The sequence below is a fragment of the Aythya fuligula genome, chromosome 4 (genome assembly GCF_009819795.1).
Source record: "Aythya fuligula isolate bAytFul2 chromosome 4, bAytFul2.pri, whole genome shotgun sequence".
NCBI lineage: Eukaryota > Metazoa > Chordata > Aves > Anseriformes > Anatidae > Aythya > Aythya fuligula.
This window is the reverse complement of record NC_045562.1, coordinates 74,990,547-75,014,249: the sequence shown is the minus strand read 5'-3', so window position 1 is coordinate 75,014,249 and position 23,703 is coordinate 74,990,547. Positions and strand designations below refer to the sequence as shown.

The 23,703-nt window shown below is 57.8% G+C and overlaps 1 protein-coding gene across 1 annotated transcript; it reads left to right on the top strand.

Annotated features, from left to right (window-relative positions):
- The first annotated feature begins 1,920 nt into the window (after positions 1-1,920).
- ADAM33 (ADAM metallopeptidase domain 33) lies at positions 1,921-23,411 on the top strand. The gene is made up of 24 exons (XM_032186941.1): positions 1,921-2,008; positions 3,084-3,166; positions 8,344-8,420; positions 10,329-10,404; positions 10,729-10,805; positions 10,966-11,152; positions 11,471-11,536; positions 11,639-11,710; positions 12,013-12,179; positions 12,292-12,376; positions 12,978-13,120; positions 14,276-14,453; positions 14,652-14,741; positions 14,969-15,164; positions 15,705-15,813; positions 16,266-16,470; positions 17,326-17,403; positions 18,219-18,327; positions 18,522-18,672; positions 19,339-19,429; positions 20,182-20,427; positions 20,765-20,928; positions 21,470-21,487; positions 22,275-23,411. The coding sequence occupies exons 1-24, from the start codon at positions 1,921-1,923 to the stop codon at positions 22,324-22,326; spliced, it is 2,808 nt and encodes a 935-aa protein (XP_032042832.1). The 3' UTR covers positions 22,327-23,411.
- The last annotated feature ends 292 nt before the right edge of the window (positions 23,412-23,703 follow it).

Here is a 23,703-nt window from a genome sequence, read left to right as displayed (position 1 = left end):
GCTGTCCCCTTTTCCTCGAGGTTTCTCCTTGGGGGAGCACCGGGGGGCTGCCGCCGTGGCTGCGGTGCGACGTCCCCGTGCAGGGTGTGTGGGGAGGGGGATAAAGTTTGGGATCAGCCTTCGCCGCCCGTCTGGTTTTCATTAGTCAGCCCGGCTCGGCCAAGAACCACAGCATAAATAAAAGCGAACAATGCCAGCCCCCTCCCTGCAGCCGCCCCCATCTCGCCGCTCGGCCCCAGGATGCAGCCGGGTGGCTGGGAAAAGGGGCTCCGGCCACAACCGAGCGGGACAGGCCGGGGAGAGTGAATGGGGCTGGCGGGGGACAACGGGGCGGAGGGGAGGGGACCCGAGAGCATAAGAGGGAAGGCAGGGCCGGCGGCGGCGAGCAGAGGCAGTGACAGCCCCCGGCAGCGCGGGCATGGCGAGGCTGGCCCCCCGCAAGCCCCCTAAGCGCCGGGGCTTCGCCATCCTTTGGGGGGACCACGTCTTCCTCCTGGGGCTGCTGCTTTTCCCCGGGCAGGGGGGTGCTGCTGGGCCACGAGGTAAGGGGATGGGGTCGGGGGGTGGTGGTGATGGTGGTGGTGGGGAGGGAGCAGCGTGTCCCAGTTTCCCAGTTTGGGGGTGGTGGGGTGAGGATGGGGGCACCCCACTTTACACGGGGTCTGGCGGCGGTGGGCGCGCATGGGGTGGCGTGGTTGGGGCTGCCACGGGGCAGCCCATGGGGGCGGCTGTGGGTTGAGATTCCACTCCTTGACCCCACAGCCTTGTTTTTGAGTGTGTGTAGGGGTCCCCCCTCCAGAGACCCCCTTTCTGTGGGTCCCCCCGGCCCCCTCCCAACGCCGTCCGGGCCGTGCCGATGCCTCTATATGGTCTGGTTGGGAGCTGAGGGCTGCGAGCAGCCACGGCCCCATGAGAGGAGGGGAGACAACGACACAGACCCCCCCCCAGGACATCCCTTTCTCCCCATCCCAAATTAGAGACCCCCTCGGCTCCCCATAACTTTCCCAGCTCCGGATGGCTGCAACTCGAAGCAGAGCCCGGCTCGTGCCGCTGAGGCGTGTTTTGGGGCGAAACTCGGCCTTTTCTGCTGTTGTGAGGAAATCCGTTATTTTCCCCGAAGCTTTCAATCATTTTTTTTTGAAATGGGTGTTTACTGAAAGCTTGTCTTTGCCGGTTTGGGTTCAGTCTCCTGTTGCCTCCATTCTCCATCCCTATTTTCTTCCTCCCCCCCCCCCCCCACCCCGGGGAGGTTGGGGCTTTTTCCTCAACATTTTTATGATGATTTTTATTATGATTTTTCTCTTATATTTATGATTATTTTTGAGCTTTGCTGGATTCTGTAGTCCTGTGGCCACCAAGTTTTCCAGCAGCTCCGAGCGAGCCATGCTGCCGGGAGAGGAGCGGGGCGGGCCCTGGGAGCCAGAAATCCCCGTTTTGGTAAACTTTGGGCAAATCCCTGCTCGGAGCAGCAGACGGCACCGAAAGCATCCCGAGCACCCATGCTCCCGACGTGGTGTTCCCAAAAGGGCTGGGAACGAGCGTGTTTTCCAGGAAAAAATATAAAATAGCAGGGGGTGGGAACTCTCCCCCCTGCTCTGCGTTTGGCTTCCTTTGAATTTCGAATTTCGGCAAAATCCCTCGTCAAAACAGCCAGCAGCTGAAGTTAATAACCAAAGGGGCTTTACGACGTGGCCCAGCCCCAAACCCCACAGCACGGCCGCCCCTCGCCTCACGGATGCTCCCCCGACAGCGTGGGAGCAGGATGGGCCCCGCCACAGCCCCTTGCCGGCGTCGGGACTTTTTTTTCTCAGATATTTTCCCAAGCAGCCAAAAAAAAAAAGAATTTGGCCCCCCAGGGGCTCCTTCTTCTTTGCCTGGAGGAAAAGTGGTTGCTTATTTATTTTTTCCTCTTTTATTGTAATGGGGAAGCAGCAAACTCGCACCGTGCCTCAGTTTCCCCATTTGTACGGCCACGGGGTTGGAGGCCCCGTTATCCTTTTTGGAGGAGGTGAGGAGAAGGGGGCCGGGAACGTGCCACCGCCTTATCTGTAGTTATTCCTGGAATCTGATGAAATGCTATATACATAATGCGAGCCGATTAAATGCCACCGTGTGATATCTCCAGGCTGGGCAGCTTTAAGTGCTCACTCTGCAGCTCCCACCCTACAACTTCATCTTTTCTTTTCTTTCCCCCCTCCTTTTTCTTTCTTTTTTTCTTCGATAACATCATCTTTTCTTCAATCCAAATCTCCCCGGATAGTTGCAGGGGGAACCAAAACAAGCGTAGAAAAATTATAAAGCCCCGGGCCCTGTTATTCCACTCCCTTAATAAATAACTTTGCCCTTGGCTGGGGAAGGTTACGAGATCCCAAGCTTTCACTGACAACATTTGGCTTGGCAAGGTGGCCTGGTGCTTGACATTTTTGCTAGACCTCATCCCCTCTCAGCAGTGTCTTCAGCAGCGGATTTGATTTGATTTATTTTTTTCCCCCGTTGTTTTCCAGGCTTAAGCCAGGAGAAGCTGCTGGGTCTGCTGCAATCAAACGCAGCCACGTTGTTTAATAAAAAAAATAAATAATAATAAATCTTCGAAAGCCTGCCTGGCTCCAGGCGAGCCAAGGAATGGCTCGTGCTGCTCTGCCCGGGGGAGCTGGGATGGCTCGGGCAAACCCGTGCCCTGCTGCAGCTCCTTCGGCAGCTGTGGGATCGAGCAGAAGGCAATGGCTCGATTTCTGAGCCATTTGGTGAGAAATTTGGTGACTGGACCAAATTTCCTCATCCTAATAATAGCTTAAGGATATGTTAAAAAAAAAGAAAAATCCAATTGTGGGGTTTTGGGAGAGGGTGGGAAGCACCGGTTTGGGGCTGGGAGGGCAGGGATGCTCCAGGAGCCAGGTTGGGGTGGCAGGGTAGGTGCTGGCATGGGGACGGGGTGATCCAAGCCCCAAAAACCCCAAAGAGGTGCCCCTGGCTGTCCCCACAGCCCCTCATCTCTATTGTATGGCTGCTGAGAAACCCCCTCCGTGGGGACTTGTGGGATCCCTCTCTCCATCCACACGCTCACCAACTCTTCTCTCCCCCAGGCCCGGCGTCCCATGGGGAGCGGGTGACCCCACACTGGCTCCTGGGGGGCCGCACCCGGCGAGCTGTCAGCATGGATGAGCAGGTGAGGACTGAAATGGCTCCTGTGCCCCACACCGTGCTGTCAGAGTGGGATCAGGTCCTGTGGGGCATGGGCTTTGTGGTGTGGGGATGCCAAGTTTATAGGGCCCAGGGTGTGGGGTGCCCAGCCCCGCATCCCGGCGGCTGCTGCAGCTCCCCCAGGAGGAGCCCCCCAAGCTCTGGGCAGCCTGTGCCAGGGCTCCGGCACCCTCCTGGCCCAGCAGTGCTGCCTGAGGGGCAGGGGGAGCCTCTGGGGCTTTGCATTTAGAAGGATTTAATCCCTTCCCAGCAGAGCGAGCACCCACGGGGGTCACTGCAGGAAACCGCTGCGGTTTGGGGCCGCGCAGCCTCATTGCTGACGAGGTTCAGTGCCGGGAAGTGGCCTCCGCTGGGGGCAAGGCGGTGAAGCCACCTGAGATATCTCCCCAGGACACCTCCGGGCTGATGCTTTCTCTCTCGGGGAATTTGGCAGCAGCTGCCCGGAATCGTTTTTCTCCCTGAGCCGAAATAGCCTGCGGTGTGCCCGGCCCCGTCGCCTCGGGGACCTTGTGGTCACCCTACGAAAACGTCCCCTCCCTCTCTGCTCCATGGCAGCCCCAGCCGTGGGGTTATATTTAGGCTGGATGGGGGGCACCCGAGAGGCAGGCTTTTTATTTATACCCTTCCTGGCAGCCCCACTGCCCAAAATCGCATCGGGAGAGCGCCGATGGCAGGGTGCAGGCGCGTCCCGGTGGCTTTTGGGGTTGGGACGGCCACCGAAAGGCCAAGGGGTGGCTGGGCAGGTCCTGGAGCTTCCTGGCATCCTCTGTGCCTCCGCCGGCTCCAGACAGCCGAAACAAGGAGGCTGCTGTTCGGAGGGGCTGCGAGGAGGGGGGAGAAGCAGACAAAGGGGGCGAGCAGCGGGCTCCTGCTTCCACATCGAGACCCGAAGCGTCGCCAAGGGTCCTCTCCCATCCCACCCTTTGCCCCCAGCCTGTTGCCGAGTGCTTATTTATAGGGTAAATTTAATCCAGCCCCGCTCTGCTCCCCACCCCGTGTCTCCTGCCCTCCAGCAAAGACGCTGGAAATAATCGTGGCCACGGCTTCCCGGCGCACAAAGGGGCTGCTTGTCCGCGGCACGCTCCTGCCTGGCCTGAGGCCACGGGGAGGAAGAGGAGGAGGAGGAAGAGGAGGAGATGCTGGGGGCAGCGTGTAGGAGCGAGGAGGGATTTTATGGCCAGGCTCGTGGGCTGGGATGGGTTGCGTTGGGTGGATGTGGGTGGAAAAGGCTGGAGGTGGGAGCGCAGCCGGGCCGTGCACACCCTTCAAAGTTGTCCCCAAGGTGTTGGGACGCCGGGCTCGGTCCCTCTGATGCTCTGCCATGAACCACATCCGCTGCTCGAGTGGGAAACGACGGCTTGGAGCGGGTTGGATGAGTGGGGTGACCCGTGCCACGTCCCCGTGCCACCCCGGGAAGCACCCTTGGGGGTGGTGGTGGCTCTTTTTTGGGGGGGGAGCAGGACAAGGAGCTGCCGGTGGCCCTGGTGGCCCCGTCGTGTGCGGGCTGGCACGGCGCTGGACCCGGCCTCCTATTGTTGGGGCTGAAATCCCCGCGGGCTCGCGGCTCCCGGCACACATGGAAGCGATTTCGGAGAGGCCAGGGAGGAGGTCGTGGGGACCCTGATTGCAAACAGCTCCCTCGTCGCTGGCTTGGGGTGGGATCCTGTCCCCTGTCCCCACCGAGCTGCATCCGGGCAGACCCCCCTGACCTTCCTCCGTCCCCCTCCTGGATGGGAAGACCTGCAGAAGGACGTGTTGTGGAGCATCCTCCCACCCACATCTGGGTCCCTGGGGCAGCCAGCATCCCCCTGTCCTGCAGGAGGGAACTTTCTGTCCCCTTTTCTGTGCTGTTCAGCATCCTGACAGCTCAGGACCGTCCCCAGGAAGCATCACCAGGGCCGGGCAGGAGGAGGAAGGGAGGAGCAGGGAGTTGCCCTAACCCCAACCCAAACCCTGCCCCGCTGCAGGTGCTGTCAGCAGGCTCTGTGGCACGGCTCCTGCAATCTGTTTCCTGCAGGGAAGCCCTTTTCCCTTTGCGTGGCAGGGCACAGACCGAGCTTCTGGGCCAAATTTGCTTTGAAACCATCCCAAATCCTCCCTCTGCACCCTGGGTTCTCCTGCTTCCATGGAGCTCTTTGACCCCAGGGTGCTTTTCCAGGCAGCAGCTGAAACAGAGGCTGGCCCTGGGGGTCTCAGATCTTTATGCTGGTGTGCATTTAGCTGAGGACGAGGCGATGCAGTCCCGGTGCTCCCACAAAGGTTTGGGTGATGGGAAGCTCCAGGAACCCAAACCAAGTTTGGGTTCCTGCTCGGCTCCAGCTCCTCCTGAGCCTGGCGGGGCCGCGATGCTCCAGCTGGGGAGCTCAGCTGCAAAAATCATCACCGCATCCTCTGCGGAGCAACTGAGAGTGTCCATCCCCTGTGGCGGGGTGGGAAACCCATCTTCCTTCCCTCCTCTTCGCATCCAGGCTCGCACGGGACCTTGGTGCTCGTGGGACCTGCCTGAGCTGACCCCAGGCTGAGCTCCGACGTTTCCAGCAGCGCTGGAGGAGGGCGCCCGGCCGAGGATGCGCCCAGGAGCCCCGGGGAGACAAAGATCTTCTTTCCCCTGGAACAATAACACAATCTCCTTGGCTTCAGCCCCTCTGCAAAAAAAAAAAACAAAAAAAACAAAAAAAAAACAACACACGGCTGTGGTTTTTCTGATCAGCAGATTGGAAAAGAAAACCGGAGCTGAGCTCTGCCCCGCGGGCTCCTGGCCAGGGCAGATTCATCCCGGCTGCTCCGCGCAGCCCCCGTTGGGACCGGCTCTGCTGAGATGTGCTGGAGAGGGGCCACGGCTCCTGCAGCCCCTGGAGGGTTTAGGGCATCTTTTGGGGTTGGGGGAGAAAGGCAGTGGGGTTTGGGTCAGGATGGAGCCAGGACGATGCTGGAGCCGGGATGGTGCTGGAGCCCAGGACCGTGCTGATTCTGCCCCTTGCCGGCCACAACCAGCACGTCTCAGGGACTTAATTTAGGTTCAGGGCAAAATTATCAATGCTTAATTAACGTAATTAACGTCATAACCATTTCTGGCCTCAGAGCTGGGCTCTCTGGCTCCTGCCTGCCATGGGAGCTGCACGCTCGCTCCTCTCCCATCCTTCCCATCCTGATATTTATTTCCGCAGGGTTTTTGGCCCCCCCCAGGATCAGCTCCTGGTGTCTCCCCACGTAATCCCCAACCCTGGGGGAAACTGAGGCACGGGGAGAGGGAGATTTTGGGATGCAGCCCCATGTGGGGTCCAAGCACCGACCCCATTAGGAGGAATTTATTTTCCAGCCTTCAGTGGTGCACGGGGGGGCTGCAGGCGTTGGTGCGATCCGGCTCGCCCTCGTGTCCCTTTAACTGGGAGCAAGCCCTGAAGTCGAGCCTGGGAGTAATTGCTGGGGAATTTAAAGCAGGAGGAACGAGCTGGGACTGGGAAGGGAAGGAGGAGGAGGAAGAGGAGGAGGAGGAAGAGATGGGTGCGGGGAGAGGGATCGGGGTGGGAGCAACAGGCTTGAAATACGGGAGGGCTGGAGAGGCGGGGGGTGGGGGGGGAAAGCAGGGAAATCGCAAGAAAAATGTAGAGACCATGTTTGGCCAGGGAGCGATGTTTGTATAAGATTCATGTTCTAAAAATACATATTCGACCAGTGGTGGAGCAGAAAGAGGAGCCTTCGGCCCCGGCTTCTCCTCCTCCTCCTCCTCCTCCTCCTGCGCCGCGCAGGGCCCCTCGCCCACCAAGGGGCTGGTGGGGAGCAGCACGGCCTGGCCTCGTTGTTCCTCGCTGGTTTTGTGGCTTTTCTTTTTTTTTTTTTTTTTTTTTTTTTTTTTCCCTCGAAGCCCTGCGTCTGGTCTCCTTTTTTGGAGCTGGGAAGACGCCGTGCGAGGCGTCCGGGTTGGGGCTCGGCCATCCCCGCGGCTCCGTCCCCGCGCCCCCGTGCTGCTGTGGGATGGGATGGGGTGAGCAGCCCCTCAGCATCCTCACTGCTTGGTGGCACGGGTTCAGCCCTGCTTGGGGACAGGAGAACCCCACGGGAGCTGCTTAATTGGGGTGCTCAGCTTGGGGTGGGCCTGAAGGGAAAAAAAACACATCCCTGCACCCCAAAATGCTCGGTGCTGTCCCCTAAAGGGCATCCCCAGCGCTGTGGGGCTGGAGATGTCCCCGGTGTCCCCCCCTGGTGCCTGGGGTGCACGAGGAGCAATGCCCCTCTGGATTTAGGGATGGGCCAGCAGGAGGTTTTGGGATCTGATTTATCCCAGTTTGGGAATCACCCAACTTCGCCCCCACCCCTTCACATTCCTGGTGACAAAGCTGTGATGCTGCGAGCACTGCCGGGACGGCTCCGTCCTCCCCCAATTTCTCTCCCGAGCTGGAAAAACCTCAGCAGCGGCCCTGCTTGGGGAGCTGGAGGGATCAGCACGGGCCGGGAGGGACCCAGGGGTGGGGGACAAACCCTTTGGGGTGCTGGGTTTGGATGCTTTTAGGGGATGTCTGATTTGGGGAGGTGAATCTTGATGCCGTCCCCCACCTGTGCCCCAGCTTTGCGCTCTCTCCTGTGTCCCCATAACCAAGTGCCACCCGCAACCAGTGCCACCCGCTGCCACCACCCCGGCGGTGTGACATCCCCCCCAAAAAAAACAGGAGATGGAGATTCAAGCTCTGCCAAGTGGCACCAGGGATGATTTTCATGTCCCTGGAGCTGGGATGGGGATGTGGGGACATGGGCGCATCCCAGCATGTGCAAACCGAGCGCGCTGGCGCGGATCCATGAGCACGGTGATGAAACCAGTTCCCATTTTCAAAGTGAGGGATTGAGTAAAACCTCGGGCATCCTGAGGAAGCTGAGTCAGACGCTTCCTCCCACCGCCCCCGGGTGTCTGTAGGGCCATGGGTCCCCATTCCCGGGGCTGTTCCTGTTCATCTCCTTGGCACCGCAGCGCTGCAGCTGCCAGCACCCCCTGGTCCCAGCTCCAGGACCTCTCATTGATGCCCACCCCTGTCCTGCTGCTCCCTGCTCCATTTTGCAGTAGGTCCTACAATAACACAGGCAGGTGCACACCCTCCTGGCAGCACCTAACCCCTTCCTAACCCCATTTCTCTTTTTCTTTCCCTGCAGAAGCCGGCGCCGGCGCGGGCAGAGGTGGCCGTGACGGCCGAGGGCAGAGAGCTCATCCTGGTGCTGGAGAGAAACGAGTAAGTGTTGGGGCTGTGGGGAAGGGTCTGTGGGTGTCCCTGCTATGGGACCACCCAAATTGGGATTACCCGTGGCTTTTCTGCTTCATGGGACAGGTCACGGTGGTTTCCTGCTGGCCGTGGCCGACTCAGCGCTGCAGGATGCTGGGTTAGGGCTGAAAAGCTTTTTTCCTGTGACTCAGCCCCGTGTCATGGCAGGAACGGGCTGGGCAGTGCCATGGTGCAGGGCAGAGCGTGGGTGAAGGATGGAGATGGCCCTACAGCCCTTCCAGGGGGGCTTTGGGGGCATTTGGGAAGCTCTGCTGCTCTTGCCTTGGATCAGCCAAGCACGGAGAACCTCAGGGTGGTCCCTGGGGACCTCGTGCCGTTTGTGGTGTCGTATTTTCGGGTCTTTCCTGGTGCTGGGTGGCTCTGAGGTGTCACGCAGGTCAGGCTTCTGCTTCTGCTTTTTGCCAGCTGGGGTTGCAAACTAATTTGCACCGCCCAGCCTGCTTCCTAGCTGCTAGCAGCGGGCCCAGAAATGTTTTTTTGTTTCTTCTCACGACCCAAATTCTGGCTCTGGAAGAGAGCAGGGAGAGCTGAGCCCCTTCACATGGAGGTGGCACCGAGTTTGCTGTCTTGTGCCAGCCCTGCCAGCCCGTGGGCCAGCCAGGCTTTTCTAGACCCCAAATCTTTGGGGTCTAGCTGGGGGTCTGCTCAACCCTCCCGGCTCCCCCTGTCCCCAGGCACCTCACGGAGGCTTTCACATCTCCAGCATCCTCAGCTGACCCATCCCTGTCCCCATCCCTGTCCCCATCCCTGTCCCCATCCCTGTCCCCATTCCAGGACCCAGTCCGAGTCCCCGTCTGGTTCCCCTGCTAGACTGGAGCTACTGGTGCCAGGCGCCTGCTCGCGGGGACGTGGGTGCCAGGAGCGTGCCCGCAGCAGCATTTTTGGAACCGAAGCAGATACAAAAAAACAATCCAAGGGACAGGGAAAGGGGGGGCCCGATGCCGCTCCGGGGCTGGCCGCTGGCTGCGTTTTCTCCTCCTGCAAGAGCAAAACCACAAGGAAGGGACCCAGAACCCCAACCCCAAAGAGCCAGCAGGTGAACCCAGCCCCTCGTAGTCCTCCTGCGGGCGGCAGGGTGCCCATCACCTTGATTTCTGGGCTGGCTTTTGCCTTCTCTGCCGCCGATCCCCCCATGCGCAGGCGCGTGGGACGCGGGCTGAGCTCTGGCTCTTCTCGCCTGGAGGCAGGAAGCAATTTGTCAGCTCGGGGCCGGGGTGTGAGACGGCTGGCAGCTGCGGGGAGCAGGGCGAAGACAGAGCAGCCTGTTTTTTTTTTTATTATTATTATTTTTCACCAGTATTTTTGGTTTTTGGTGAGGTGCTGGCGCAGGGGCGCATCGGAAGCAGCACCCTCGCCGTGCCACGAGTGACGTGCCCGAGGCCGGATGGGGTGGCTGTGTTGGAGACCCCAAACCTGGCATGCTCTGGGGCAGGACCCTAATTATGGGGCTGACCCTGTTTTTTTTCCAGGCTGGGCATTGCCCCTTGGGGACTTTGGATGCTGCTGCTTCACTGGGTTGGGGCAAAGGGAAACTTAGTAGGGCTGAGGGGCTCTGTTGAAGACCCACGGGGGGCTTGGTCCTTGTTGGGGAGCCATCACCCCTCCAGATGCTCATCTTCAGATGCTCACCCCATGCCCAGGACCCCGAGCAGGATGGGCAGCCCCATCCTTGTGAACCTGGGGACTTCAGAAAGGGGCCAGAGGCTGTGGTTCACCTCCCCTGCACATCTCCTGGGGCTGGGCGGCGGTGGGACCTCCCCGTCCCTTTGGTCCCCGTGTCCTCGCTGGCCGTGGGCCCCAAAATGGGCAGCACGTCCCCATTGCAGGGTTTTCCTCATCACTCTGCTCTCTCTGCAGGCTGCTGGCACCGGGTTACACCGAGACACACTACACCACGGACGGGCAGCCCGTGACAGTGGCTCCCAACCACACGGTGGGTGCCAGGGATGTGTGTCACTCATCTCAGAAGAATGGGGATGATGGTTTTGGGGTGTCCCAGAGCCTCAGCTTCACCACAAGCATCCCCAGTGTCCCTTTCCAATGATGTGTCCCCCACATTCGGGGACCGTCCATGTCCCAGGCTGGACCTCCAGAGCTGGCAGCATCCTGGCTCCATCCATCCCCGTGTCCAGAAGGATGCTGGTTGTGAAATGCAAAGCGGGCAGCTTATTTTTTTGGGATGAATACATGGGATTTATGGCCGGCCAGCTCTGGGTGGTGGCTTCTAACCGAGCTCTCCGTCCCCTCTCTCTCCCAGGACCACTGCTACTACCACGGGCACGTGCGGGGCTACAGGAGCTCGTGGGTCGTCCTCAGCACCTGCTCAGGAATACGGTACAGCACCTGCAAGGGGTTTTGGGGCTGCTGAAGGGGGGATTTTGGGGCTGCTCTGCAGGGACCCCGCTCTGATGACCCCTCTGAGCATCGTGGATGCTCCCGTGAGCTCTGCGGGGCTGATTTTCCATCATCCCGTCCTGCTGCTCTCCATATCCAGGGGCTTGATCGTGGTGAGCAGCAACGACAGCTACTACCTGCACCCCCTGGGGACCCCCGAGCCGGGCCAGCACCTCATCCTGCGAGCAGAGCACCTCCCCATCGCAGGGGGCACCTGCGCCCACGGCGACGACTTGGGGAGCACCGTGGGTGCCATCGCCCGGCTCTTCAGGCCGCTGGAGCGCCGGGTAAAGCCAGCCCCGGGTCCTTTGTGTGCCTCTGTGCCCTCCCTAAATGTCTGCTGCTGCCCCGGGTGGGTGGCTCAGGGGGGTCTCAGTGTGGGCAGGAGACCCCAGAGGGAATGTAGGATGTGGGGTGAGGCCGGTGTTGCGTTGGGTGGGATGGGATAAGGGGGACACGGGGAGGTTGTGCTGTAACAGCCCACATTGGCCTCGTTTCCCCTCCCAGCTGTCTATCCTGGGAGGCTCTGTGGTGTCTGGGGAGCCCACAAGCCCCCCGGGCTGCCCACCCCTTCACTCCTCCAAGCTTTGCTGTCTGCTTTGCAGGCAAAGAGAGATGCCTGGAGGACCATGAAGTACATGGAGCTCTTCATCGTGGCTGACAACACGCTGGTGAGTGCCACTGGGGGTCCCCTGCAGAAAAAACAGGAGCCTGCTCTGTTCCCTGCCCTGCTCTTGCTCTGCTGACCTTCCTCCATCCCCACCTCTTCGCAGTTCAGGAACCAGAACCTCAACCTGGGCCTCACCAAGCAGCGAATCGTGGAGATTGCAAACTACGTGGACAAGGTAATGCCGGTCCCTCGTCACCACATCTGCTGTTCCCAGCATGTGGGAAGCACCTGAGCTCGGGGCCAGCCTTTTGGGGACCCTCGGGGACTGTCCCCGTGTCGCTGGTGCTGGGAATTTAGGTGGCAATCGTGGTGGAAAATGCATTGGGACACGCCGTGATGGTGGCAGCTGAGGGAGCTGACTGGCTCCTTTTGGGAAAAGCGTGTCCCCGAGTCCCCCGGCGGATGGAAATCAAGGAGATGACGGCGAGGGGAGACACCTGGTGAGAGCCTGTCCCCTCCAGCCCTGTCCCCCTGCAGTTTTACAGGTCGCTGAACATCAAGGTGGCCCTGATCGGCCTGGAGGTGTGGACGGAGCGGGACCAGTGCACCGTGACCAGCGACGCCAACGCCACGCTCTGGTCCTTCCTGCAGTGGAAGAAGGCGCTGAGGGCGCGCAAGAAGCACGACAACGCCCAGCTGCTGACGTGAGAGCCCTCCCGGCCCGGCCTGAGCCCTCCGAAAGGGCTAATTGCTAATTGCTCTGCCTGGAGGAACTAATTACCCTTCCGCTCTCCTTTCCGGTGGGCGTCCGAGCAGCGGGAAGACGTTCAGGGGGACGACCATCGGCATGGCCCCGCTGGAGGGGATGTGCAGCGCGGACAACTCCGGGGGTGTCAGCATGGTAAGGGGGCACCGAGGGGCCCTGCTGCTCCTCCTGGCCTTGGGGACCCCATCCCCATCCCGTTTTTTTGGGGTTAGAGGGGCAGGCTTGGTCTTGGGATGCAGCCTGAGGGCAGCCAACGATGCTGGTGGCCTCTCAGATGTTGGCCTCCTGCCCCCACTGCAGTGGGCAGCAGCCTTGGGGTCTTCTGTGTTGCTTCAGCCCCTTACCTCGAGTACCCTCTGCTTGTTCTGGTTTTGCAGGGTCATCTCCCACCCCATAAACCTCTCATGCCTCTCCTTGTGGGGTGACGGTGGTCCCGGTGACCCTGTGATCCCGGTGACCCTATGGTCCTGGTGACCCTGTGGTCCCTGGTTCAGGCTGGCAGCGTGGTGCACGAGGTTTCTGTCTTTTGGGACACGTCCTCCAAGGCCCCATCTTTTTGGCAGTCCCCTCCAGCCCCAAATCTTTCCCTCGCTGGGCTTCCAGGAGACCAAACCCCACCTCTTCCACGGGCCCTCCTCGCGTGGCACCCAGCTGCGGTCCCAGGGCTGCTGTGGGTCCCTCTTGGGGACCTAGTGGGCCACCCCCAAAACTGACCCAGCCCCCTTTCCCCCTGCAGGACCACTCGGAGCACCCCATTGGAGCTGCTGCCACCATGGCCCACGAGATCGGCCACAACTTTGGCATGAGCCACGACAACCAGGGCTGCTGCGTGGAGGCCACCCCGGAGCAGGGCGGCTGCGTGATGGCAGCAGCCACCGGGTAAGAGGTGGCAGGGATGGGGACAGGGACACAGGGACACAGGGACAGGGACAGGACATGGCCATGAACCTCCCAGCAAGCTGCGGATGGTGTTTGTAGCTGGGCAGCCTGACCACATCTCCCTCTGACATTTTTTACTTCTTTATTTTTTTTTTCTGAAATATTTTTCCCCCCACACATGCAGAAAGTACATCTTTGCCTGTCCCTATTTGCATGTTCACGTAGCAGTTTATGGGTTTATTTACTCGCCCACCCAACCGTAACTTGCAGGGACTTATTGTTTTTTTCTAGCAGATCTTGAGATTTTCCCCAGACTTCAAAACCTCCTCAGAAAAGGCCACGTTGCATGTCAGAAACGAGATACGCTCATAGGAAAGCAATTGTTTTTCAGCAATATGAGGAAATGAAAGCAGCACCGAAAGGGAGGGCAGGAGCTGTGCTCCTCTGCTTCCTCTTTCTCAGGGCATCACCCCAAAAAACCCTCAAAACGTGTGCAAAATTCTGGAAGGGCCCTTCTCTGAGCTTCTGTAGGAAACCACCGGTTCCTGTCCAGCTCCTTGAGGAACCGGCCAGCTGGGTGTTAGAGAACTGACCATACAAGTAGTGGCTCCTGATTTTATTCTATTTATTTTTGCTGCTCTGGCCTTGCAAATGATTCATTTTCATTATTATTTTTTATTTTATTTTTTATTTATTTATTTTTGCCTGGGCACATGGGCACTGCACGCAGAGACCCACCCCACCTTATGGGTAGGGTCAGGGGGTCTGTGGTGTCCCCCGTGCAGAGGACCTAAGACCTCCTATCTCCAGGAGGTTTCTTGCTGGAGATCCATTCCTCCAGGGGCAGCACCGAGCAGCTCTGCTTGCCCAGTCCAACCCCCTCCTGAAAACATTTGGGTCCAGTTTTCCAAATATTTGCGTCCTGGGCTGTCGGTGTCCGGTGCTCGGCTGTTGGGGTGCTCAGCGGTGCGGGTTGGGGTGGGAGATGGAGGTGTTGGTGCACCCGGCTGGTGGGTGCTGCTGCAGCTGCTGCTCCTGGAAGGGTTTGTGCCAGTTCGCCCGTGTCCTTATTTCCCAGCTCTGACTGTGGTTTTCCACCTTCTCCTGGCCCCGACCGCCCCGGTTCCCACCCCTCCCCATCTGTCCCCTGCGCAGCCACCCCTTCCCGCGCGTCTTCAGCTCCTGCAGCAAGAGGCAGCTGGAGAACTACTTCCAGAAGGGAGGAGGCATGTGTCTCTTCAACCTGCCCGACACCAAGGACCTGGTGGTGGGCCGCAAGTGTGGCAACGGCTTTCTGGAGGACGGAGAGGACTGTGACTGCGGGGAGGTGGAGGTACGGGGCTGGGTGTGCCGCACCGATCCTCTCCACGTGGCACGGAGAGGGGTCTTCCCGAGGGGCTTGGGTGGTCCCAAAGGGGCTGAGTCCCAAGGGTGGTGCTGTGAGGGGTGGAGAAGGGGCCGAGAGCAGCGATGGGAAGGGAAGGGGTGGGCTCAGTCCCCGTGGTGATGCTGTCTCCATCTCCCCACGCAGGAGTGCACCAACCCCTGCTGCAACGCGCACAACTGCACGCTGAAGATGGGGGCCCAGTGTGCCCACGGCGACTGCTGCCAGAACTGCAGGGTAACCCCCTCGTTTCATCACCCCCCTAATCCCTCCCTGGACCACGCAGTGAGATATGGCCCCTGTGGGACCATGCTCTGCACCAGGATCAACCCTCCTGGTGCCAAGCGAGGGGGGTTGTGCCCAAATGTGCATAAAGTTGTGTCCTCGGGGGTGTCTCTGATGCTAAAAAAAAAGTCCTGTTTACTTCTTTTGGGTGCTGATGTTTCTTTCTCCTCTCGTGGCAGCTGAAGGTGGCTGGGACGACCTGCAGGGAGGCAGCAGGATCCTGTGACCTCCCCGAATACTGCACGGGTGCCTCTCCTTACTGCCCGGCCAACGTTTACCTGCTGGACGGCTCATCCTGTGCCTACGGCGAGGCGTACTGCAACAACGGCATGTGCATGACCCACCACCAGCAGTGTGTCCAGCTCTGGGGGCCAGGTGAGTCCCAGTCCTGCCTCCAGGGGCATCCTCAGATGGTGGCCAGATGCTTTGGGATTTTGCACTCTCCGTGTGGCCACAGGCTGCTTATAGCTCATATAGATCTATCTGTGCATGCCCTCATGCTTTTTATGGCCCTACACCACCTAGAGCTGCACCCTGCCCCTGAGCACACTGCAGTGCCCACCCCAGACACCCCATTTACACCCACACCCCCCCACTCCCAGCCCAGGCAGCTCCCAGCTCCCTGTCCCCTTTCGCACATTGGCACTGCCACCCCCAGAGCCAGGAGAGCTGCAGCAGGCACAGAGCGGACAAAATCCACCCCTCCAGGGCCAACATCCTCTGCAGAACCCCAGCACAAAGTGGGATTCATCCCTCCTGTGCTGTCCCTCACCCAACACCCCCAGCAGCCCCACCAGGAGAAATCCCCAACGCGTTTTCTCTGTGAGCATCCAGCCGCTGGTCCTGATCCTGGGGTTTCTCCCTGCTGGCTGCTTTCCCCATCCTACTGCCTACGAGACCTTCCCCCTCCCACAGGTGCGTGGCCAGCCCCGGATGCCTGTTTCCAGGACGTGAACATGGCCGGCAACACCTACGGCAACTGCGGCAAGGACAGCCAAGGGCGCTACGTCAAGTGTGACAAGAGGTGGGTGCCCCATTGCCCACCCCGAAATGGGGCTGGCAGGGATCTCCAATATCACCTCTAATATCTCTGGTTTGGGTCTCAGAAGCCACAAGGTCCTTCCTATGCTTGGTCCCCATCACTGCTGGGAGGTTGTGGCACCGTGTGCCACCTTCCTGCCCAGCCTGAGGGGAAAAGCAAGGAGAGCATCTACAGGAGAGGTCATTTAGGGAGTGTACTCTTCAGTATTCCCCGTTAGACCAGTGATCTTACTGCCTGTTCCCTCCAGCACCTCTCTGTCCATCTCTCTCCCCACCACCTCTGCTGTCCTTGATTTATCCAAGCCCTTTCTGAGCCTCTCCCATGACCATAAATTCGGAGGGAAGCAAGCCAGCAGGGAAGGGACAATGGGGCAGCAGGGATAGGGTAGCACCCTTGCTCCTCCTGCCTTCATCTCGGCTGTGCCCTGCTCCTAGGGATGCCATGTGTGGCAAGATCCAGTGCCAGAGCTCGGCGAAGAAGCCCCAGGGGACCAACACCGTCTCCATCGACACCACCATCCGCTTCAACGGGCGGGAGGTGAAGTGCCGGGGCACCTACATGTACACGGCGAAGGACGACGAGGAAGACCTCTCTGACCCCGGGCTGGTGATGACGGGGACGAAATGTGGGGATGGGATGGTGAGTGGCTCGTCCTAGGGCTGGGGTCTCCTGCAGGAGATAGCTCCATGGCTCTTGTCCCACTGTGGATGCTCTCCTCATGGTAGCCAGGCCACTGTACCCACTTTCCCTTACTTTTCCAAACATTTTCCTGATGATATCTTAGCTGTGGTGTTTCTAGACATCGTCTGATGCTTGTGCATAGGCAACCAAGCCCTCCTTGCTTTGGTTTCATCTTAATTTACCCATTTAATGAAAAATAGAGCAACCACAGCAGGGGCTGCCTGCCCCAGGACTTGCTGGAAGAGGCTTCCTCCTACAAACAAGCATTTTCTCCCAGGAAAGCTGTTAGGAATGGAGGTATCTACTTGGATAGATACAAATAGATGCTGCTAACTGAGCGTGTCTCCTCCACAGCCCCTGCATCTCCACGTACTTCTCAGAGGCTCAGTTCAGCTGGGGATGGGCTGGGAGCAGGGATGTGTGCCAGACCGGGCTGGCTAGGCACATACAAGCTCTGCTGTTTGGTGTTTTCCTAGTGAAATTTTCTTCCCAGTTTGAACTGGAAGCCAAAATGTTGATGTTTTAGTGAGAAGGGATGGATGTTTTTGAAAACCTGCCTTTTGGGGTGGATGGGAAAAGCTTTCTTCAGAAGGTGGGTGTCAGGGGAGGTAACCTGTACAGGACAGAAGAGGGCAGAGGATTTCTGGGCTGTGCTATAAAACATAGTGAAATGCATTGACCTGGGACAGCGTGACTTAAGCAACTTGCATTTTCCAAAGTTCAATGTCCTTCCAGAATCCTATCTGTGAAGCCAAACATTGCTGTCCTGCCTCTCAGGCCTTTCCTAACCTTTTCTTCTCGTCTCTCTTTTAGGTTTGCAAAGACCGCCGGTGCCAGAATGCCTCCCTTTTTGAGCTGGAGAAGTGTGTTTCCCAGTGCAATGGCCATGGGGTGAGTTTCTCAGACCTACAGCAGGTTCCTGAGATGAGCTCAGATCCTTAGGCAAAACCAAGCTGTGTCCCACAGGGACGAGCCTTGCAACACAGCTTTTGCTTTTCGTAATGCTCACATCCACATCAGCTGCAGGTGAGACAGAGCTGAGGTCTTTGCTTCTCTGTGTCCAAGTTAGAGGGAGAAGAGCATTCCTGATGTAACGACCATCTGCAAAATTTGGATCAGGGTCCAGCTTGAACTGGAGAGCACTCAGAGCTCAGAGCAGGTGCCTGTTCCCTCTGAGAACAAAGCAATGGACAGAAACACAACTGGGACTGCAGAAATGCAGGGAAATGGTTCAGCGAATAGGAAAAAAACACTATTGCCCAAAGCTTAAAGGCCACAAAGATTCGATCCCTGCAGATGGGGACTCCCTAGGCCATGGCTTCGTCAGATAAGCAGACAACAGCACTGCTGGGTTATGCAGAAAAAGGTGATAGGTGCAATACCCAGTGCTCAGCATTGTCAAGGCTTGGATTCTCACCTTCAGAAATGCTGTGGGTTAGTGGGACATACCCCAAGGGAAGATGTTTAACAAACTTCTAGCCTAACACAAAGTATTAAGGCCATTGGTGTGAAGACTGAAGCTGTAAGATGCCTGCCTGCAAGGTTTCTGCAAAGAGCAGGGATAAAACACGCCAGCAAGAAAACATCTCCCAACATTGGGATCGCAGATTTGAGTCCAACATAGCCACAATCCAAGTGATGTCCCGGGTGGAATATTAATTTCCATGTGTCCCTGGTGGTCTCCAGCCCTCCTTCTCTCCCTGCAGGTCTGCAACAGCAACAAGAACTGCCACTGCAACGCCGGCTGGGCTCCCCCCTACTGCGAGAAGCCAGGCTTGGGTGGCAGCGTGGACAGCGGCCCCGTGCAGCATGACAGTGAGTCCTAGAGTCCTAGAATCACAGAATCATTTTCTGGAGGTGTGGTGATGCAGCAGTGATGTCTCAAGCCTGTGTGGCTGGGAACCTTTGCATCAAGCAGAGCCATGCTCTGGATTTAACCCCAGACAAAGCAAACCTGGAGGCTGCCAGCCCTCCCAGCCCCGTTTTCACCCTTGTGCTTTTCCTAACAGATCATGAAGCCATCTTAATAACTCTTCTGCTCATCTTCCTGCTCTTCCTCCCGGCCCTGGTGACGGGCATCTACTTCTGGTACCGGCGGGAGAACTCGCTCCTGAATAAATGGATCAAGGAGATGAGGAGGAGGAGCCAGGAGACGTACCAGTGGGTGATACGTCCTAAATTCTCTCTCTTGAGGACCCAGTGGGACCCTGAAACCTTCTTTTCTTGCCCCTGGCAGCAGCCAGCCTGGTAGAAACAGTTGTGGGGGAGCAGGGAGAGCACAGGACTTGCTTCAGAGTGGTATGAGACCTCCCTTGTGATACGAGGAGCTCCTCCTGGGGACAACCTGAGGCTTTCAGCTCTCTCCTGAGCAAAGGGCAGGAACGATCCCATGGACAGGGTGACCCTAGAGAGTGATGATGAAGGTGGCCTGGTACCGAGCAGCCTCCTTGCCATCTTCTCCTAGCAGGCTGCAAGAGCTGGAAGGGCTCTAAATGAGCACAGAATTTAAATATTCATTATTTCCTCTCCCAGTATAGGCACCTACCCTTCCACGTCAGAGCTCCTGCAAGCATTTGAGATAAAAAACCCAGAGCCAGACAAGCACTTTCTTTTATATTTCTAGTGACTTCAGAAATGCCACCATCCCCTCGTTATCTCAAGGCTGACTTTTGTCCCTGCTTGCCCAGCCCTGCAAAACATTTCCCTGTCTGTGTGTGGAGGCAGGACGTGGCTGACGTGCAGCGTTTTGGGAGGCAGAAGACTTTTTATTGCAAGGATGGTTGTTTTATTTTGCCCTCTGTGATTTACTTTTGTGATCCCGGGCAGGAACAAAGCCTTTGGTCGGAAGGCAACCAGTGGCCACTCCAAAGCTGCTTTCACCATGCGGGACGTTTCCACCTCCAGCTACACTAACAAAGTAAGTAATGACTTTAATTTCTGTTTTGTTTTCCTCCTTGGTCCTGCTACTTGTGGCTGATCACATCTCCCTCTAGTAACAGGGCCAGCTCCATGCTGGTTTTGCACGTTATTTTGGTGAGAGCCCTTGGGCAGTACTAAGCATCCCTGCTAAAAGTGACTCTTTTGAGCTTTGTCCACCTAAAAAACCTTGGTGTCTCTGCAGGGATTTGCCCCATGCCCGTGGCAAAGCCTGGCAGGGGCTCTGAGGTCCTGCTGGTGGCTTTTGCATCTCTGTTGGCCTTGTGGTGGGTAAACCCAAGGCAGAATTTCAGAAGAGTGATGGTGGTTTTGAGCCTGGCCACAGGATGTGAGAGCAGGGCAGAACAGACGATATCTCTCATCTCTAATTCGTTCTGGTGGAAACCTGAGATTAATTCCCCAGAGCTGGCCCTGCTCCAGGTCTCCTGAGCCTGGCACCTTTCTCCTCCCTGCGTGCTCTCTTGTGGTTAGTGAGGAGCAAACGTGCTCAGCTTTTGGGTGGGATGGTGAAAAGTCTGTGCCAGAGAGAGGAATAAAAATTCTGTTCTTGTTGAGGGCATTTATATGGGTTATAGGGCATATAGGGTATATACAGGATATATATTTGTATAGGGTATAGACAGGGACTGCTGTGACTCCCCAGCACCCAGACCTTTAGGGAACATCTGCTTTTCGGCACCCATAAAAAATGCACCTGAGGGTTTCCTCCATCACCTTTTCTCATCCCTGCAGGCATCGCGGGCTGCGTTCCCTCCCAAACCCAGCGCTCACCACCCCGGCCCCCAGCCCGTCAACATCGTCCACCCGCTTCGTCCCCCACCCCACTCCGTCCCCCCGCGCCCGAGGGACCCCAAGCCTGCCAGGCCACCTCTGCCAGCCAGCAAATCGCCCATGGTCCCCACCAAAACCGTCGTCTCCCAAGCCAAGCTGCCTCCTCCGAAGAAACCTCTTCCCTGCAGCCCTGTGAGGACCCCGCTGGTGAGTGTGGCTGAGTTTCCTGCTGGATTTGTACAAATTCCTCATTTTGGGCTGCCTGGGGCTCTGTAGGGTTGGGAACCATTATGGAGCTGTCTTGCCACCCTAAGAAATGAATCTGTTGCAATGGTGAAGAAAGCTCAGCAAAGGATGGGAATATTTTAGGGTAGTTTAGGTACTGTTGTCGTATGCTCTGAAGCCTCTCAGCTCTACAGCAAGACAGAGTTGGTTGCAGGAGGCCACCTGAAGCTCCTCTAAGGATCTCATCCTTCCTCTTGTGGTTTGGAGGGTTGTAGGATGCCCCTAGAGGCTCCTCTAAAGGTCTTCTTTGTGATCCCAGGTCGGCCCAAAGCACCAGCCGCCTCGTCGGCCGCTGCCTGGAAGTCCTCTTCTGGCCAAAGAGCTGCCTCCTGCACACGGACAGACCCTGCTGGTCATGGTCCCTCCTACCAACTTCAAGGCATCGGGCACAAGCACCACGAGCCACTCTATGAGGCTGTCCAAGTAAGTTGGGAGAAGAGGAGCTGAGCTACCTCCCTCCACAGCTGGGGTCCTGCAAGAGGCAGCCACAGCAGGGGGGTCTCGTGGGTCGTGCTTCTGTGGGACACCCCAAATGTCAGCCTGGTGTGCTGTGGGCAGCTCCTTGTGCCCTCATCTGCAGCAGGACCTAAGGTGTGTGGCTTTGTGCCTGGCCTGAACCTGCAGGGTATGGCCAATGGTGGCCAAGGTTGGGATTTGGGGTCCTTACGCCGTTGGGTTTTTGTAGGGTTTGGATGAATTAAGGGAGATGCCAGCCTCTGGTGAGTGCTCCATCCCTGGAAGTGTTCAAGGCCAGGCTGGATGGGGCTTTGAGCAACCTGAGGTGTCCCTGCCCATGTCAGGGGGGTTGGAATTAGATGATCTTTAAGATCCCTTCCAACCCAACCCATTCTGTGAGGTATGAGTGCGTGTGGCTGCCCATCCTCAAGCACGGAGGGGGCTGCTGGTTTGCTGCTGGGATCCAGGGATGGACAGTGATGCTCTCTTTCATCTTTCCTCCCTACAGGCCGATGCCACCTCAAAGGTGAGTCACAAACACCTCCCAGTTTGGAGCTGGGAGATTCAGCCTCGGTCTTTTACAGTGTCACAGCTAAAGAAATCCTTTCAGCTCATACTATACTGCTAAATCCTCAGGAAAAAGGGTCAGTGGATGTTTTTGCATCCCCTCCTGCTTGCCAGGCTTACCCGGCCATAGAGGGAAGGCACTACGCTGAACTGAAGCTGACCCTCATCCCCAGATGGTCTAATTACTGCTCTGCCTTTCTTAAACTATTTCAGGCTCTTACGCCTTTGTAGTTGCGACCGCAAGGAGGCTGAGTATGCCCCAAAATTTCCTGGTGTAACTCAGTCCCTCCAATTTGTCCCTTCTGCCCATTCTCTGGTCTGAAATGAGAAAAAATTTGGCACATCCCTGCAGCCAGACCTGGCTCCCTTCCCAGATAAGGTGGCTGTGGCCTTGCTGCCCGCTGGGAGCAGTCCCTGGCCATACTCTTCTTTAAACGGTGTCAGACAGGGTTGATTTTGAGGACCAGATGTGCCGAGGAGCTGGATGTACCCATGTCCTGGTTCCAAATCATTACTGGTCACCACCAAGATGTAAGGCAGGGAGATGCTCTCCTTCCTGGTTGGGTTATGGGACAAATATTCTCCAGCTGGGATGTAGGGGCCATACTGGGATGGCTGGTTTGGGGACGTCTCTGGTAGTGCACAAACCTCTGAGCTGAGGAAGGCTGGCTGTGGTGGGGGTGGCGGATGCAAGGTCTCTCTGCACCCTAATGAGTCGTCTCCTTTCCTTTTTTTTCTTGCTTTAGGCCAGTCCCAGCCATCAAAGTCCAATCCACCTCCTTCCCCTTGAAGAAGTGACAAACCAAGGACACCTTAAGCCCATCCTCCCTGAGCTGGCTCTCCTGATTTGCACTGCTGCTGGCGACAGGGGTCTTTTATTCCTCTCTTGTTTTATTATTATTATTTTTTTTTTGATACCAGAGGACTATTTTTATAAGACAGAACAAGGACTCAGCACACAAACTGTGGTGGCAGGGGGAGGAGAGGGGAAAATTGGCACCGTGGTACAACGAAGGGTTGCGGTGGGCTGGTGGTGGGGGTCACCACAGTGGGACCTCCACCACGGCTCTGGGGATCGCCTCCTTGCCAGGTTCCCCCCCAGCTTGAATTCTTCCTGACATTGCACACAGGCTGGGTCGGGGTGCCCTGGGGGTCCATCCAACACCGAAGCAAGATAGATGCTGACGACGGTGGCAGCTCAAGCTGTGTAATATCCTCCTAGCTACCTCCTCCTTCTCCTCCGGGCCTGGTGACATCCCCTGCCACCCGCTGCCACCAGAGTTCAATGCTGGGCATTGTCTCCGGGGAGACTTTTGCCTTCAGAGAAGAGTGCTTTCCAGTTCGGACCGTGCCATACAGCGCTGGGACACGGCCACGAAGGCTCCAAATTCTCCAGCTCCTCCAAAAAAAAACAACCCAGTGACGATCCCGAGGCCGTGCCTGGAAGGAGAAGCCACCTGAGAAACGTTTTCAATGCCTGCGGCGCTGGTGGCGGCTGGCTACCATGGTGCTTTCGAGGGGCTCGGGAGCCCTTCAAACACGTCGCAGGCCCAGAAAGTGGCTCTGTGAGCTGCTATCACTGCTGTCCCCAAGGGGACGGAGCCACGAGCCAGGAACACGAGCAGGAAGGCCTCCTGCCCGAAGGCCTCGGCCGAGCCGTTGCATTTCTCTGTGCCTCAGTTTCCCCCTCCGTCGGTAACACGGGGGGGGTGTTGATATACCTACCTCACAGGGGTGTTGTGAGGTTTAGCAAACCGGTGTCTCGACAGGGCTTTCACAATCCTCAGACGAAAGGTGCTGTTGACCCCGCGCAGGACCGCTCCGTGCCGCTTTCCCCGTGACTTGACGCGCGGCTGTCAGGGTGTGAAACGAGAACCATGCCTTTGTACAGCACCACAGCTCCTCCGCCTGGTTTCTGCCTCAGAATGTCCCCGACCCCTCAAACACCAAGCTCGGGGGCACAAATGGGTACCCCTGGAGCCCCTCTGTCATTAATCCCGGGACCAGCCGGGATTAAGGGGTCCAGCCGTGTGTGACACATCAGCTACCCGGGGTTAGAGCCCATCGGACCCAGGACAAGTCTTTTTGAGATGTGTCCGACCAACGTCAGGGTTATCTGGGGTGTGGGATCAGGGAAAGCCCTCAGGAACTGTCCTGGTGTTTCATTAACCCCAA